The sequence below is a fragment of the Mastacembelus armatus genome, chromosome 21, assembly GCF_900324485.2.
Source record: "Mastacembelus armatus chromosome 21, fMasArm1.2, whole genome shotgun sequence".
NCBI lineage: Eukaryota > Metazoa > Chordata > Actinopteri > Synbranchiformes > Mastacembelidae > Mastacembelus > Mastacembelus armatus.
The window spans coordinates 16,363,420-16,381,392 of NC_046653.1; the positions used below are offsets into that span (position 1 = coordinate 16,363,420).

Sequence of the window (17,973 nt, forward strand, 5' to 3'; positions counted from 1 at the left end):
TGGTTTGCTAATGAGTAAAATTAAATATAAGCAGCATTTAAGACCTGTTTACAGAGCAGAATCAACTAAACTTAAAAATTATTGGTCAATACTCGGTGATAATTAGAAATAACCCCCACCAATAGTGACTTTGCAGCAATGCCATTTTGCTTCAAGTTTTTTGACACTTACGTAGTTATTTTTTTTATTAAGCTGCTTGCAATGTGGATCTGAACAATATGACATGAATGCTGCACAAATTACTATGTGATACTTTACATTGTAAAATCAGGACATCACAAAGGGTGGGAAACATAAGGGACCTTCTAATAAAATGTATATCCTAAGGTGCTTATTCAACATGATTTGGTGGGAGTCTTTCAGTGCTAAAACAATTTTTGTGCTTACTTCCTAATTATTGAAGTAGCAAAGGTGGTGCATTTAGTTGTACTTACAAGCATGTGTCTGGAGCCTGTTGAAAGGCAAATCAGCAGGTTTCCTCCCTTCTGCTTCTACAGTGTTTAGTTCTGTTGGTTTCGAGCAGGATGTGCCACACCTTGGATTTGAACTCATCTCATGTCATCTTCATCCTCTTGTTTGGTTTGATTAATCTTACCAATCTGCTTATGCTCATAAACAAAGAGAGTGAGTGCGTTTTTGAGCTGCTCACTAATTTGTAATCACCTTGGACATAATAAAAATAATTATATACCTCACATACTGTAATAAATGTAAGTTCTAGAGTCATAATGGCAGTACAGAAATTGTCCCATTAAAAACAGTAATTTAACAAGAGAGTCTCATTTTTCCCCTTGCTATTCAAGCCACCATTGAAAGCTAGTAGAGCTATGCAGCTATACTGAGGTGTGACAATAGAGAGTGTAACAACATTATTATGTCCTGTTACCTAAAAAGATAAGGTGTTAAGAGTTAGACGGGAGGTTCATTGTGTCTGCAACATCAGGATTAATTGGCAGATTGGGGTGTATTGCCCATGTAACTGTATGCTTTCAACATATTACCCTGGAGGTAACAGCAAGGTTGAAATGTCTTGTTAAAAGGAACCTAAAACAGACTCACATAGAAACACACACAAGTCTCACAGGAACTGTAGAAGCCGTAAACCCGTAGCACAGTTTTCAGTGCATCTTAGACAGTTCTGGGATGGCTAAGTACTGCTGCATATGGGTATTAGTATGTGCACGTGCATTGCCCTGTGCTTTTATTATATTTAATTGGGGAGGTCTTAGCCAGTGTTAAAAATTCCATGGGAATGACACACAAACTGGGGTAGTCCAGGGACAGTCTAGCTCATTTTCTCTCCAGAGTCCTAATTTTGTTGTATGATAAAGGAGAGGAGACAGTATCTATTGTATACTATGGGTTTGTGTGTACTTTGAGTAAAATAGATTTTTTCTTTCTTAGGCCAGATCAGTAGAGATTCCTGAGCTGTGACACATGGTCTGACAGGTTGAGAAGCCAGTTTCTTCTGTTTCTTAGTGATTTTTCATGTACAAAAAGAATCTTGAAAAAATATTTTGGAGAGCACATCTTAGCACATACAGGATTTATTGTTTTCCTCCCCGTGTTCCTAGTGCAGTAAGGTGAGTTTTTGCACGACATTAGATGTGTTTACTGCTCCGTTAAATTTGAGTACTTGGCATTTTTCTGGAGTTTGTGAGTTTCAGTATCAAGACATTAATAACGCTCATTTTAGCTTGTTACTTGGGCCAAGTGTGTGCCATATTAGCAGCTTGCATAGGGAGCTGTTTGAGCAGCAAGTGAGGAACTCTCCTTTGCACTTTACCTCAATGGTCTGCATGGCTTCTGTAGGGCCTGGCCGTTTGGATTTCCCACAATGCTTTTAGCCACAGGGAGACGTCCTCCCAGCATGAGCAAGAGAGGAATGTGGCCCGAGTGTGGGAGCAACAGTCAGGATGGAGGGAGGGAGTCACGGACCAGAGAGCACAGTCGAGGGAAGGGAGGAAAGAAGGGGTCTGCACAGAGGGCAGCACAGTTTCTCTTAAGCAAATGGTGTTTCTGTTTGGCTTGTCATTTGAGCCACAAATAAGGGAAATCTGCTCTATGGAAAAACGTAGCACATTTGCATATGTGTACATCCGCTTGGATTGTGTTTTACTATAGTCCGCTAATGTCACTGTAACTACAGTTGTTTTCCAATGTGCAGTGCTAACACAGCACGCCTGCTTTAATTAGCAGTTTTATTTTGCTTAGGTACATAGCAGCATAGCCTCAACATAGCCTCTTCTACTAGTGCTCTTCATTGCTTGGGCACACAGCAGCCCTTTTTCCATTAGTGCTCTTCATAGGTTAAACATTTTTGTCATATGGAAAATCTACCAAAAGTTACAAGTGACCCAATCTACAAACAGGCATGAGGATAATTAGGACTGGATTAGAAATGTAGTTGACCTAAACAGGCCACCAATTAATAATTTCTTCCTGTACATTAGTTTACTCCTGCTTCAAAAGGCATTTTTCTTCTCCAGTGTGACATAACACATAATCAGAGCTGATAGCAAATTTGCAATGATCCATGCATGTATGGGGCTCATAATGACTTATAGGCCCAAGACCTTGCTCTGACCTGAAACAGTATAATTTTGATCTGGACCAACTGGTCCATGCTTAGGTCTTGCTTATTAGTGTCTGAGTAGGTTATGAAGACCTCGGCTTTGTACTCGTCAGTAGAAGCATAGCAAAAAAAAAAAACATAATATTTTACTGTATGGCCATGAAGCGGTAGTCTTGTCTAGTTTTGCAGCCATAACTTACTATGCTAACATTTCCTAGTTCTATTGAGATGTGACCTGTTTGTAGTTTGTGGGTGCAAAGTTGAGAAAAAAACAGCAGATTGTATATGCCTGACAAAAAAAGGAATCTTGCCACCTCCAGATTGCACATATTGCCCAGTAGAAATTAGAACATGCACAAACATGAATAGATGTGTAAAAATTGGTGCACTTTGGTGCATCTTAAGTAACTGCCAGTCAATTTTCTAAAACTTTTTATAGCCAACGATCTTGTACTAAGTTGATTTTAAGTGTATTTTAAATTAATGCTTTTGCAGAGCCTAAAAATTGGATTTGTTCAGTTTTACATCAGATTAATTTCACAGTAAAATTCAACGTCACGTAATTGAACTGTATTTGTCAATAATAGCAGTATTTCAGCAAAGTATGAAATATCATAAAATACTTCTTACTATGACACTTGTGACCACAATAATGATTTTGTAAGATTTTGATACTGGCACACCCCTAATTTGCACCTATGCTCTTGTTAGAGAAGTAATGGTGCATTTTCTTTTTCTCATACTAAGTAGAAAGGTGTGTGTCTGTAAGCAAGACCCACCCACTAGCTAGAGATGCAGAGACAGAGTGCAGATGGACAGAGATGGTAGTGTGTGAGACAGACATTAGAGCAAGCTGGAGTGCTGAGTGCCAGTCCTGCTGCCGGAGCTGGCCGCCACACATGGCACTGTGCCCAGGCTACGCCAGCAGATGTGTCACTGGTGAGTCAGCTGTGTGTGTGTGCGTGCGTGCGTGCATGCGTATGTGCACGTGTGCGTGTTAGTCAGACACAGACATCCACCCGTACCCTGTAAAGAGAGCGGCTTGTGTAATAACCCCCTCCTATGAGTATATCTGTATCACACCCCTTTCCCATCCTCCTATTTTCATTGCCTTTTCCATCATTGTGATGGACACGGTGAAGCTTCTGTCACTACAATATGATATGACAAAATGTGACATTACACACATGTCGCCTCCCTGGGGATGAAGGGGCATTGTCTGCTGATGAAAGGAAAGGGTGAACCAAAAATGGTGGACTGGTGAAATTGTGCAAATTCAGGGCAGACAGACCAGCAAAGAGACAGCCGAGACTTTAACAGACTGAGTAAGAGGCAATAATTATAACAAACTGAGCAGGAGAGGGACGATGGGTAGATGGCTAGGGATATGTAGCAATTGTACTTGGGGAGCAGTTGAATGCGGAAAAGTTTGCAGGTTAATTGTAAATATTTGCACCTTGGTTTCAGTAGAAACAGGAGCTCAGTCATACTTGTGTGGGCGTCCTTGTACCTGTCATGTTGGATGTATTGTTAAATGTTTTGTCTGTAGAGTTACAGCTATATCTTTGGTGACACATAGCATTCCTCACATTGTGTGTGTCTGCTAAGCCCAGGTCATGCGTGCTATCTGCAGGGTGTGGCATGTTGGGATAGTCACCTCATCAGGTGAGTGTACAGGTGTTTGTTAAGCTATTGTGAGATACCCAGCAGATGTATGGATGCATTTGATCATATACGTTTACGTTGTATAGAAAATCCCTGTCATAAGGTGAAATTCATAATTCATAATAAAAAATAAACACACGACTGTTGTTTCTAGCTGGCTTGCTTTAAGATTTGTGTTAAGCTGTTTTTTTTAATAGTTTGACTCAGCCCTTGTAAAGCAACAGATTTCATTTAAAAATGACCTCAGTGTTGTGTTTTCAGAAGAGAGCTTAAGGTGTAATTTGAGACTAGATGCCTACCTCAGACATTTAGTCCTGTCACATTCTACTTCATTTGTTTTTTTGTTTTTTTTGCAGAGCTTTAACTTGACACCTTATGAATGGCAATTTAATTTGAATTAATTTTGGGTACATGTAAGATGTGCCCTTGTGTAAGGAGGTTGAAAGGCTTTTCTGTTTGAGAGACCTGGTAGCTACTTCTTTAGACTGCATGGTTTCCTGTTGATGGCAGTGTGGTTTTGTATATTCTTGCAGAAAACTGTGAGGAGAGGTGGAAATAATGTTTTTGATATTGCCCTAAACAAATAATAGGCTAAAGAAATTCTTGAGATGGAGGCAGAGCAGACGGAGAGCGGGCAGGGGAGCTAGAGAGTGAGAGGGAGAGACCAATACTCCATTGTGACTGAACTGCAAAATGGGATTTGCATAAATAAGGCTGAAACATCAGCAGACCCTTTTACAGCCAACAGCAGGGCTAAGATGACGAAGTTAGATTGTGTATGTGTGTGTGTTTTTGTAGTATTGTTGCGTTAAAAATTTAAGCTGGTGGACTTTGGTGGCGACAAGGTCAAGATTCCTCTCCATTTGTTGATCCCACACCTGGAGGATATCAGTGGATACCTCACTGATATAAAGCCTCATCTCTCCCCTTCAGGGCTATTTGGGTGACGTAGCAGGGATGGGTCTACTTTCTACATTGCATTCAGCCAGTGTATGATTACTGTTACATAAGCATGAAATGAAATGCTCCCTTTTAGTGCCACCCGCATTGGAAAACCCAAACCTAATTGAATTGAACTATTTTCTGCCTTCTTTTCATATGAAATCTCATATTTATATCAGAGGCAAAAGCTCAATTTTAGAGCCTCATTATACTGTTTTCCCATTAGCATGCATGTACTTCAGCTCCTTGTGTGTTCTTTGATCGACAGTTCAGCATCTTTACTGGAGATAGAGGGAGAGAAATCTCTGATTACAGTACCTCTCTGTTGCTTTGTTGCGAGCGCGTGTGGCTGGCTGTAGCTTGCATAGCTGACGTGTATGTGTTCCAATGCATACCTTATGACAGTCATGTCAGCGAGCTCCCCAATTAGTGTCTTATTAGCGTATAAATGAAGGGAACCAGTGATTGACAGGCCCTGCTGTTAGTTTCTCTGTATGTGCACATGCTCATGTGTTTGTGGATGATTGGGTTTTAGGTTTAGACAACACCCCTTGAAGGTGTACATGCTAGTTAGGACTGAATAAGGTAGGAGGCTGGTACTTTGATAGAGAATAGACTTGAATACTAAACAGATTTTGCAGGGGATTCTACTAATATCTCTGGCCAATTGGTCTCCGTTTAAGTCACAGAGAACAGAGTCAATGTCCATCCACATATATCCACAGCAGGTCAGAAACCAAACTGAAAAACCAAAAAACGACACCTACCCTCCTCCGTGCTGCTTTAAATTGTGTAACTAAAAACCGACACTCATGCCCATTTCATACAGGAACTGGCTGGAGTGCTGAGCTGAGAAAGTAACCAGTGTTTGAACTTCTGACTCAAGCACTCTTTTTTTTTTTTTCTTCACTTTTCACACAACTACTTCTATCATGTTATATGTGTGAATGACCACAGTTGAAAATTGTTCAAAAATGTTTGTGTCCTTCTCCCCAGCCAAGCAACTGGTTTTAGCCTCACCTGCGAGTGTTTGAAACATAGTTGAATACACAAGTTTATTCAAAGCATATCCCAGGGTTAACATGGTCATTTAAAAAGAAAATAAAAATGTTGGAACATGTACCGTATGGTAACATGGTCATAGTTTCTGACGACATCTTATTGTTATCATGGATACTGACTGCATTTTAAATTTCTTTGGACGAAATATGCCCAAATGAATGTGATATATATGTGTTACTTAATCCTCACTTCTAAAATGTGTGTTGTGAGTTCTAAGGAGTTAGGAGTTCATGCTGTCCGTTTTTGCTTCCCTGTCTTTGGCAAAGGCTTAAAATCCTGCATGCTATTGTTGACACTGTTTTGGTTCAGAGAGGCTGTCTGGCAGGTCTTTTCCACTGTGACTAGACAAGCCAGCGCTTCACTCTGATGAGCAAATAAAAGTCAACAGCAAAATCAGACTGCATCCCTGTTTGACACGCTTTCCCTCACACATTGCCTTTCTACTTGTAATCAATACCTAGAAACAACAAAGGGAAGTAATAGCAGAAAATGTTACATTCTGAATGTCAGGTCTGTAGAATGAGCAGAAGATCTTTGGGTGAAATTCAAGTTTATTTCTGTGTCCTGTCTACAGAAATGCTCATGTATATCTGGGTGTTGCAGCTCTACTTTCCACAGTTATGTGCCAAAACATGTATGGTCAAAAAAATGAGGAATGAATGAAGATTTTTTTAAAGTATTTCCACTGTAAATAAATGTGCAGTCAAGTCGCTAGTTCAGCAATCAATAGTCAGCCTACTACTTCCCCGAAGAACCCCTCCTTCCATATCGCAGTGTGTTTTTATTTAAAGGTTAGTCTAATCAGTGTAATTTGGATGCACAAGCCTCCCCCGTGCCCACCCCCCTTCCAGCCCCACTATTCTTGTGCAGAAGCCATCCACTGCTCGTGTGCAGTGGTGATCTGTGACCCTCATAGTTGTAAATCACTTCTCTCGTAGACCAGTGAGAGAGAATTGTTGCTGCTGTAGCAGGAGTCAGTGTATTTGTCTGGTTCCCAGTGACATCCCCCTCCCCCCTTCTCGAAACCCCCAAACACTCCACCTCCTTCTCCCCAGGGGAACTCTGGAGCCAGTTACAATGTTGAGTGTTTTGGAAGAGCTCCTAAATATTTTCAGGATGACAGTGTAATCTGACTGACTGGCCCGCTCTCTCAAACAGGGTTCTCATGCAATTCTCGTGTTCACTCACCAACGTGCACACACACACACACACACACACACACACACACACACACACACACACAGAAACATGCAGAGGTTATTTGGACAACACAACACACACACACACACACACACACACACAATGCAACCTCTCCACTTCACCACCACACTAAACTGTTTGCTAGAGTTACAATGTGGTGCTTTTATTTGTATAGTTAATCTAATACCCTACCCCCAAAAGTACTAACCTGATTCATTTGATTTTTAGGCCTGTACTACTAATTTCGATATTTGAGCTGTTTAAAATCTGATAATACAGCAAAGAAAGCAGCTGGTAGTCTTTATTGACATACATTCATTGCATAAACAAATATTTCTTCAGATAAAGAACAAACAAAAACAAACAGTACCTTTTGCACACAAAAAATTAAATTGTCACCGCTCTCTGGTTGGCAAGTTATGCAATGGTGACACTGTGTTTAGTTGACCTGAAACATAAATTTATTCAGTTGTTACTTATTGGCCAGCATATACACAGATCTTGTGTGTAACTACCATCTACAGTCCTAATATCGTGCAGGGTTGAAAGGTGGCAGTTTGGCATTATTAGTGTGCTGCAACCACTAATATTTTTACCAAAATATAGTTCAGCACGCTGCTCCTGTTTCTGTTGTTAGCTGTTGATGTTGGTCACATCTCATACTAAGCACCCCCCCACCCTTTTTTTCAGTTTTTTAACTGTCCTTTTTTTCCTTTGTCTTTTTCTCTCAACAGTGTGCCCAAGGGCCATTGAAAGCCCCCTTGGGGGAGTTTCATAAATACACATCATACAAGAAAAGACTCCCGGACTATTGATATTCTTTTTACACTCTTTCTCACACACACACACACCCACACCCACACCCACACCCACACCCACACAGGCACACACACACACACACACACACACAGACAAGGACATAGGGAGAATGTTGGAGGTCCAAGAGGAGAGGCCAGCGGCGGCAGGTACAGCAGCGACACATTTCAACAAGAAGGAGCGAGGGAAGAAAGAGCGAGAGGAAGCCAAAGACAGTCGGGGAAACCTCTCCAACATTGGGAATCCTGTTCCTGGCTCCAGGAACGTGCGCACAAAAGCGCCGCTCTCACACACAGGCAGTCCTCACCAGCTGATCACTCCACCCTGTTCTGTAGTTCTGGGAGCCCCATCAATGCACTCCAATAGGCTAAAGAACTCCCCGTCCACTAACACACAGAGGTGAGTGAATTTCCACGCTGAAGGCATGTAGGTCCAGTGCAGCAATACAGTTATGGTTATAATATTCTAGCACTATTTAATGTGCGTATATTTATGTGACATGGAAGTGATTGTTTTAACAGCCTAATCAGCCAAACACTGATCTGAATGTAGATTAAAATTGTGCATTTAATACGCTGTCGATGAACAGCAGTGCAGCATTTTTAACTGCACAGCAAGCAGAAGTCAAATTTCACCTACAGGGTGGTAAATAGATTCTTATGGCTGCACAACATTGTTATCACCAGTAATGCACCCTAAATCAAGTTTTTATTCCTCATTGTTGTGTTTGAGCCACTTCAATAATGCAATACTGAGCTTTGTCAAGGAAGCGTGAGCTTTTGTCCAGTATATAAACCTGTTTCAAGTAATTAAAAAAAATCATCACATGGTTATCAGAAATGAATAAACATTAGCTGACAGTGTTTATTAACAGTTTGGAGGGGAGAACAAATACAGACACTCAACCCTCTGTTCAAAAAAGAATGAAGTGAAATAACCAGGTCTCACTGTGAAATCAGAAACAAGGCCATGTAAAATATATAGACACATTTTCTGTACAAAAAAAAAAAAGAATAAATAAAAAAGATCTTATGCGGTTCAACCAAGTACTGATGGTAATATATGCAGTATTTTGGCAGCAGTGATTGGTTGCAGAGTGATCAGATCATTCTTCATGCCAGTGTTTATGTGTTGAAACTCTCATATCTTACCAGTAAGGTAGGATAATGTGCTGAGTTTTGAATTTTAAAAAAGCTGATCAGAGGCAAGTCTACAGAAAACTTTATCCACAGCCCTTATACAGCATGTTTTTCATACTTTATTAATCCCTTTGGGGAAATGTGACCCATCCCAACTATTTAACTACAGTGAGCAACAATGGTTTTATATTACTGTACATGCACATTTTTTGAAGGGGGGGGGTTAGTAGTGTCAGCTATTATAGTGGTTGTGCAGCCATGGAAAGTTGTATGTGGTCAGTAGTGAAAGTGAGTCTTGTTGACATGAAGAAGTGAACACAAACCTGTCACGTTTGCCTGACCCTTGCGATTTCAAAAATCCAGTATAGGTTTGGTTTAATGCGATCAAAGATCAGCTCTCACCTCTTTTACTTTACCTAAATGGTCTTGATGTGTGATCTAGAGCTGTTCTAAGGTCAGGGAGTACACTGTGCCTGGAGGTTTTCCCTGCTGACTCATGGTTTTGGAGCCTTTGGAAATGGCTGTCTGGACTGCCAAAACTCTGCCTTTGCCTTCTTTTTCTACTAGCTGTGTGTCTGTGTGTACATACATATACTGTGCTAGGCTGTGGTTGTGCTCTTTGCATTTGTGTCATCCTACTTGTACGAGTGTGTGTGTGTGTGTATATATGTGTATATATATATGTATGTATAGAAAGAGAGCGAGAGAGAGAGACCAAAAGAGATTAGGGTGTGGTAAAGGAAGTTTCTGCCAGTTGGATGTATCCCGCTGCCTGAACTGAACTGCTCTCATAACTAGTAAGCAGCAGTCATTTGTTGATGGCCTGTGTATCTACAGTGTGCCCCTTCTAGTTTTAACTGTGTGTATTGAATTCCCATTTGCAGTAACTAATCCCAAGTTCCCAAACATGTGTGCAGATGGCTGGATGTTGTAACGACATTGTTTGTAGTGGTTGCAAAAAATAAAAAAGATGGTAAAGAGAGCAATCGCACTGTGTAACAAGGGTACATGTTATAATAGGAAGCTGGAGGAAATCAGACCTCATGGATAGCCAGCTGCCTTAGTTTTCAGCCCTCCCCTTGTCTGGTTTGTCACCAATTCCAGAGCATGATTACTGGGTAACCTAACTTCTAGCCCGAGGCTTTTTTTTCTCGCTGTGCGCTATTTCTCCCTTGTTGTGTGCATTTCGTAAGTGGGTCAGGGTTACAAATATGAGCTGAAAGACAAAAATGAACATTTTAAAAGTCCACAGAATGCGATTTTGCATTAAAGCAGGTGTAAATCTATTAATTATGCTTGTAATTTGCTTTCTCCATCCTTTGGCAGCCCTAAACCTAAGACGGAGGCCATGGTACGATCACCTCCCGTCATGTCCCCTTCTACTGCTGCCCAAATGGACTCTAAAATGCCCAATCAGGGTAAACCAGGGAACACCGGCAGCCAATCACAGCCCTCACCCTGTGATCCCAAGACCCTTGGTACTAAAGGGGCTCAGAATGTGGCAGGGGGCATGGGGCTGAAGAATGGCCAGGGCTTGACCTCTGGTCCAAGCTCCAAGGTTAAAGTTAAAAGGGAGAGAAGCACCTCAGTGGAGTCATTTGAACAGCCAGAGACTGGCACACCCACCAGTGAAGAAAAAGGTAAGAGCCACTTTAACCAGTTCTCATTATCGATGAGCTTCACAGCTGGTGTCACAAGTAGTCATTGTCAAGTGTTGAAATTAGTCCAGATGTTTGGAAGTTTCTGATGTATGAATTAAAACCTGGGCCTGTTTTCAATTATTTTTATTCTGGACAGAATGATAATATAGAAACAGGCTGATCAAGAGCATGAGTTTCTTTCAGATGATTTTTGGAGAGAAATCATAAGATGTGCTTTCACACTCCAGAGGTTATATCTGCTTCGAAAGAAATGCTTTGAGCTGCTCCATATATAAAGAATAGCCAGACTGTTCCTATGCATCTGTTATACACATTAGACACGGTTCAGCTCTGATTAATAGAGGGAAAAAGGACAAATATTTCCTAATTGCAGCCAATGGTAGCTTTGTTGTTACTTTTTAGCATGCACAACTGCATAACTTTATGTGAAAATAAATGTACATATAGTTGTTTTTTTGTTTGTTTGTTTTTTTTCTGTGTATACAACAAAAGCTACCCAAAGAAGGCAACAGTTGGACAGCTACAAATAGACTTTGTAGTCCCTCACGCACACTGATCAAGCTAAACTCACTGGCTGTGTGTGTCTGTACAGACAGTAGCAGGGCAAAGAGGATATGTGTGGCAGAGAGGAGGCAGCCGTACAGTGGAGCTGACTGGGGCTCTGGGGGAGAAAGTGATGAAGATGACAAAGGATTCTTCAGTAAGTGTGTTAATGTGTGCATCCAAGCCTGCGCAGCTGTCTCTCTGCTGATCAACTTGACTTATGACAGCTCGTCGGTAGAACTACATTGCCCATGAACCTGTGGTAGTCCTAAAGCCATGGTCTTCCTTGTCTTATTTTAGACTGTAACTCCAGTGACGTGAAGCCCCAGGACTCTGTCACACATTCTACCTCCAATGCTGGACTCAGTCGTTCCTCCACACCGTCCCACAATACACTGGGAGGCCAGGGGTCCACAACAGAACCTGGTAGTGGCCAGAAACCAGGCCCGAAACTTGTTTATGTCTTCACGACGGAGATGGCCAACAAGTAAGGAAGCTGAGAGTTAACATGTAACTAGTACCTTTCAAATATTGTAGCTCGGCTGTCATTTGACATCCTGATGCTTAAATTGTATATTATTATTATTATTATATTGATGTTTTCAGTTTGATTAAGGATTAGTATTTACAGGTGGTGTATCATGACAAATTTTGAATGTGTTTAGACAGGCCAATTTAAATCATCTCAATAATTTGGTTAATATTTGGCAAAATTTACACTCTAATGATGAAAGTCGGCTGAAGTATATGTCTGTGCCCCAATCAAGCGTGGTGGTGGTGGTGGTCTTTGTTTGTTGGCTCTGTGTGTACGGCACTAAGATGCTTGCTTCCCACCTCTGATCTTCCTTTCCCAGACTTCCCCAGTTATAACCTGAATTCATTGTATCTGCACAAGCATGTGTTTCTCAGTAGGAGTATACGCTTGGCTTAGATTAACACTCTTTGTTGGGAATTAGAGATCAAAGATGTGGATGCTTTGTGAAAAGTGTGTGTGTGCAATAGTCTGTTGACCTTGGCACTACCTTCATGGTTCTATCTAGTAGTCATTCATCCAGCTTACTATCTCTCAAATGCGCATGCATGTGTACACACACGTATACACATACACGTACTTATTGTGTCTGATGACTGATATCTGACTGTCTGCTTTCTTGTCCTCAGGGCAGCTGATGCAGTTCTAACTGGCCATACAGAAAACATCATTGCCTTCCACATGAAAAACATCTCCAACAGCAAGGACAAAGCTCACCTCCTTCTGGTAAAGACACACACACAGACTCTGTTTCATAACATAAGCTTACATACACCAACATCTCACATGAGTGTCATAAGTTAATCTCATTTATGTCTTTGTGTTAAAGAACAATGCAGCAAGCACCCTCCGAAATGACGCCAAGCCTTCCCAGCCACCCCCATCCCATGCCCAAGATCAGAGCCACCAGCCTGGAACCAAGCCGTCCTTACCTGGCATGACAGAGCCAGCCCCACCCCAGCCTTCAAACCAAGTGAGCCAGTCTGGTGTTCTTCAACAGGAAGGGTCATCTGCTGCTGGCATGGAGTCAAAAAATCTTCCTGGCAGTAGCCCTAGTAACACCACAGCTCCAGTTGACCAGGCTCCTGTCACCCAAACTGAGGCAGGCCTCAACCCTCCGACAGCAGGTGATGGGGGGCAGGGTGGAGGCTCTGGTGGAGCAGGTCTGACACCCCAGCAACAGCAACAGCAGCAGCAGCTGGCCCAGGAGCTGTTGAACATGGAGGCCAACACAGAGGGTCTGTCCCAAGAACAGTTAGAGCACCGCCAGCGCTCCCTACAGACCTTGAGAGATATTCAGCGCATGCTTTTCCCTGATGATCGGGATGCCCCACCAGCTGGTCCCCCACAGTCCCATGGTGGACCCCATGATGGAGGCCCTGATAGTGCACCACGAAGGTCTGAGCAGGGCCCCCTACAGGCTATGATGGCACAGTCTCAGAGTCTTGGACCGCCAGGTGGGCCAGGAGGCCCTCGTCCACAAGGTCCACCCTTTGGCCCACCCCATGTTCCTAGGGACATGCCCCCATTTCCTCAAGATGAAATGGGTCCACATATGGGGGGTCCAGGGGGCTGTGGAGAAGGAGATCAGATGACCCCAGAACAAGTGGCTTGGTTAAAACTACAGCAAGAATTTTATGAAGAGAAGAGGAAAAAACAAGAAATGCAACACCGCCCAATCCCTCCAGACTTGATGATGCATCCCCATGGTCCACGTGGCATGATGCGAGGGCCACCACCTCCCTACCAGGTGGGCCCAGGAGAGATGTGGGGAGGACCAGGTGGTCCAACTGAGCACTATCAAGAGCGCATGGGCATGGGTCCTGGCCCCAGGGGTATGCCCCCACATATGCAGAGGATGCCTAGCTTCTCTGGTATGATGAATCCTGAGATGGAGGGACCAAGGCCTGGAATGGGTTGGCCTGATGACATGCCTCCCCGGATGGGAGATGCACGAGGCTTCCCTGGAGGACCTGGGGGAATGTTTGCTGGTCCAGGGGGTCGTGGAGAACGTTTCCCAAATCCTCAGTCAGTCCAAGAAGCAATGTTCCACCAAGGAATGGGTGGGGAGAAGGGCCTCCCTCCTGGGATGATGATGGACATGCAAAGGATGATGGGGCATCAGAGAGGTGGAATGGAACCTGGTAATGGTATGGGTATGTTTCCCAGAATGCCTGGTGATGGTCCTATGAGTCCGTCATCCAGGCTCCAGGCAATGGGGGGGAGGGAAATGGGGCCTGATTTTGGCATGGGGCCTGGCCCTGGGCCTGGACCTCATATGCACCCTTCAAAACTACGTGATGCCCCCATGAATATGAGTCCAGATGATATGATGAGAATGAGAGGAGGTGGAGGACCTCCAATGGAGAACATGGGTCCACAAGGCAGGCCCATGCAGGGTCCTCCCTTTCCTGATCAGACACAGCCAGGAGACTTTCCAATGGGGCCTGGACGACCCTTCCCAGGTGGTCCTGGAGGAATGAGGGGTCCACATGCAGACCAAGCCTTTGGCCCAGAGCACAGATCTACACCAACAGGAGGAAATGGCCGTATTAACCACCTTCCCTCCGCTGGTGGCCCTCCACAAGGTCAGAGGGGCCGCAAACCAGCAGATCTGAATGTTCAAGCAGGAGGAGGAAATTCTCCAAGTGTGAACCCACTTAAGTCCCCTCCTCTGAGGCAAGTGCAGTCCCCCATGATGGGTTCTCCTTCGGGAAATCTCAAATCCCCTCCTACACCATCCCAGCTGGCTGGTATGCTTACTGGTCCCACAGGTCCCAGTGTGCCTCCAGCTCCTCCAACTTCAGCACCAATGAAGTCCCCTCACTCCATGATGGGATCAGCTGGTGCCTCACCTGTACATATGAGATCTCCTTCTCTTCCTAACCCCTCTCCAGGATGGGCCTCCTCACCAAAACCACCCATGCAGAGTCCTGGGGTACCACCTCAAGGTGGCAAGCCTCCCCTCAGTATCACATCACCAAACATGATGGGAAACATGGAGCAAGGTATAACGATCTTAATCTTTTCTTCCCCCCTTGTCTGTATTCATCGGTACTTTTGTATTGGCCTTTTTGGTTTGGTTTGGTTAGGTGTTGAAATTTTAGCTATTGGTATTGGTTGCAAGTTTATTTGTCTCAATAATTAATATCACATATAAAATATCAGAATGAGACCTAATCCTCTGAAAACAGAATAGATGTACAAAACTGAAAAGTATTTATTGAGGTTGTATATCAGATGTATCACTTCTGTTAACACTAGAGTTAACACATCTGTATGAGGGGTGGGGTTGAGTGGGTTATGGTCCAGTGGCTCCCTCTTGTGGCCACTGAGCCATAACACATATTGCAAGGAATATCACTATTTCTAAACAAACAGTCTGCCAGAGAAAGGAAACTCTGCACAGGTTTATCATTTTGTCATGTTTTTTTTTTTTTTTCTCATGTTGTCTTCTAGGTGGTAACGGTCCTCCTTCAGCCCCTCCTTCATCAGGGGCTCCATCTGGCTCCATGTCTCTTCCAGGCAACGTCCCGTCTGGCAGTCCATACACCATACCCAATGAGCCACTACCCCAGAACCCCCTTTCCATCATGATGTCACGCATGTCCAAGTTCGCAATGCCCAGTTCCACTCCACTCTACCATGATGCCATAAAGACTGTTGCCAGCTCTGATGACGATTCGCCTCCAGCTCGCTCCCCTAACCTGCCTTCAGTGAATAATAATGGTGAGACTTTTGAAATGTTTTGGTTTCATGGTTAAATTTCATCCACCTTTTCAATAATTAATTGCTTCTTAAAGGATTGTTGTGAATATACCATATATTATTATTTTTTGTCTTGTACCATACAGGTATGGCAATGAACCACCAAGGCAATTCACGTATGATGGGATCTGGAAATGCAGGACCCATGCCTGCTCTCAGTCCTCTCGGTATGAATCCTATGGGATCCCAGCCCCTCTCCCATGGTATGCCTCCACAAATGCCCTCTCCAAATGCTCCTAATATGGGCCCAGGGATGATGCCTCATGGTATGATGATACCACCAAATCCCCAAGACCCTGGCATGGCAAACCCTCAAATGATGCCCCAGGGACGTATGGGTTACCCTCACAGAAGTCAGGGATACCCCCTCACCCAGTCCCCTTCTCAGCAAGGCCCTTTCTCCCCACACAATGGTCCCGGTCCCCAGGGGTTCCCTGGCCATCCCATGGGTTTCCAAGGAGAAGGAGGGCCCATGGGAGGACGGATGGGGAATATGCCTCACGGGGGAGGGGGTGATGGAGGTATGTGCAAGCCCAATACCCCTGGTGGGCCAGAGTTTAACAACATGCAAGGTGGATTCAGTGATGCAGACCTTCATGAGGTGATGCGGCCAGGAGCATCTGGCATTCCCGAGTTTGACCTCTCCAGGATAATCCCATCAGAGAAGCCTAGCCAGACTCTGTCTTACTTTCCCCGAGGTGGAGGAGACAACCCTGGGGGAAAACCACCACACCCTTCTGGCTTTCCCATGCAGGGCATGATGGGTGATGGTCCACCGAGGATGGGAATGACAATGCAGGGGATGGGGGGCATGCCAGGGGGTCCTGGCGGGGGAATGGGTCCCCAAGACATGCCAATGGGCAATCCTGGCCACAACTCAATGCGGCCTCCAGGATTCATGGGCCAAGGTATGATGGGCCCCCAGCACCGGATGATGTCCCCTGGGGGTCCGGGAGGGATGATGCAGGGGAGACAAATGGCTCACCCAGGCCCTGGTGGCTCACCTAACATGATGATGTCACTGCAGGGCATGGGTGGCCCCCCACAGCAGACAATGATGATGGGGGGTCAGATGAGGCCACGTGACATGGACATGGGGTTCAGTCCGTTCTAATCCAACAAAAACCTTGTATCTAGAATGTGGTTGGACAAATGCAAGGATGGAGTAAAGATTAAATTGTTCTGCAAACTCTGATGGACTAAAATAAAGGAAGAGTAATACAAAATAGAGGATATGCCCAGAGATGAACAGAATGGAGCTAACCAGTCATCTAGTAATGTCCTGTGGGAACTATTCCAGTGGAGACTCAGACAGGTCCAGGTTGGAGTACTTCTGCCACAAGAACATTTAATTTTGACTTATGAACTTCAGAATGTATGGGATTGTTGTGCATCAGTTTCGCAAAACTGTTCTTGTGTTTTTGATTATCTGACTATAATGATGGCTTCAACATCAAAGAGGAATCAACCTAACTAAAAGTCAGCGTGGAGATGCTACAGTATATGTCTACTTTTTCAAATTTAAAAAAAACAAATTTGTCATGAAAGTGGTATGGAACAAGAGAAAGGAATAAGAAGAAATGTGCTTTGTGAAGACTTTTAGTGGAACTCCATCTTGTCTCTCGCTCCATTGTTTTGACTGTTTCTGTACAGTATATACGTGTGAGTGTGTGTGCGTGCTTGACAGACTGTATGTTTGTGTGGTATGTATGTGTCTGTATGTATAGGCATTCTATCAGTGACCTCTCAACTCCTCTTACCCGACTTTCATTGGGGGAGGAATGCCCCCTAAAATACTGTACTGTTTACCATTGGTGGGCTATTCGAATTTTAGTCTATTTTAATTTCCTTTGTAACTCCAGTGTATAACAAACCAAACTATGACCTCATTAAGATAATAGTATTATTAAAAAAGCACAAACATGGACCGTCTGCAGAAAGCGTCTTCTTTCTCTACTGTTGTCATTGAGAGCAACTCATTAATTGAGGATCCTGACCGCTTTGCAGCACAATGATCATCTCTAGTCCATTTCAACTTGTGGATGACATTTGACTTGGTGCTCCAAATCT

At 43.7% G+C, this 17,973-nt stretch overlaps 1 protein-coding gene across 3 annotated transcripts in view; it reads left to right on the top strand.

The window, feature by feature from the left end:
• The window catches only part of bcl9 (BCL9 transcription coactivator), a 38,944-nt gene extending 21,116 nt beyond the window's left edge, over positions 1 to 17,828 (top strand). For all 3 annotated transcript variants that reach the window (XM_026295577.2, XM_026295576.2, XM_026295575.2), the window contains 8 exons: positions 8,179 to 8,659; positions 10,726 to 11,039; positions 11,653 to 11,760; positions 11,904 to 12,090; positions 12,765 to 12,861; positions 12,965 to 15,143; positions 15,595 to 15,864; positions 15,990 to 17,828. In XM_026295577.2, coding sequence (XP_026151362.1) covers positions 8,373 to 8,659; positions 10,726 to 11,039; positions 11,653 to 11,760; positions 11,904 to 12,090; positions 12,765 to 12,861; positions 12,965 to 15,143; positions 15,595 to 15,864; positions 15,990 to 17,017 — 4,470 coding nt within the window. In that variant the 5' untranslated portion in view covers positions 8,179 to 8,372 and the 3' untranslated portion in view covers positions 17,018 to 17,828. The remainder of the gene's footprint in view (positions 1 to 8,178; positions 8,660 to 10,725; positions 11,040 to 11,652; positions 11,761 to 11,903; positions 12,091 to 12,764; positions 12,862 to 12,964; positions 15,144 to 15,594; positions 15,865 to 15,989) is intronic.
• The last annotated feature ends 145 nt before the right edge of the window (positions 17,829 to 17,973 follow it).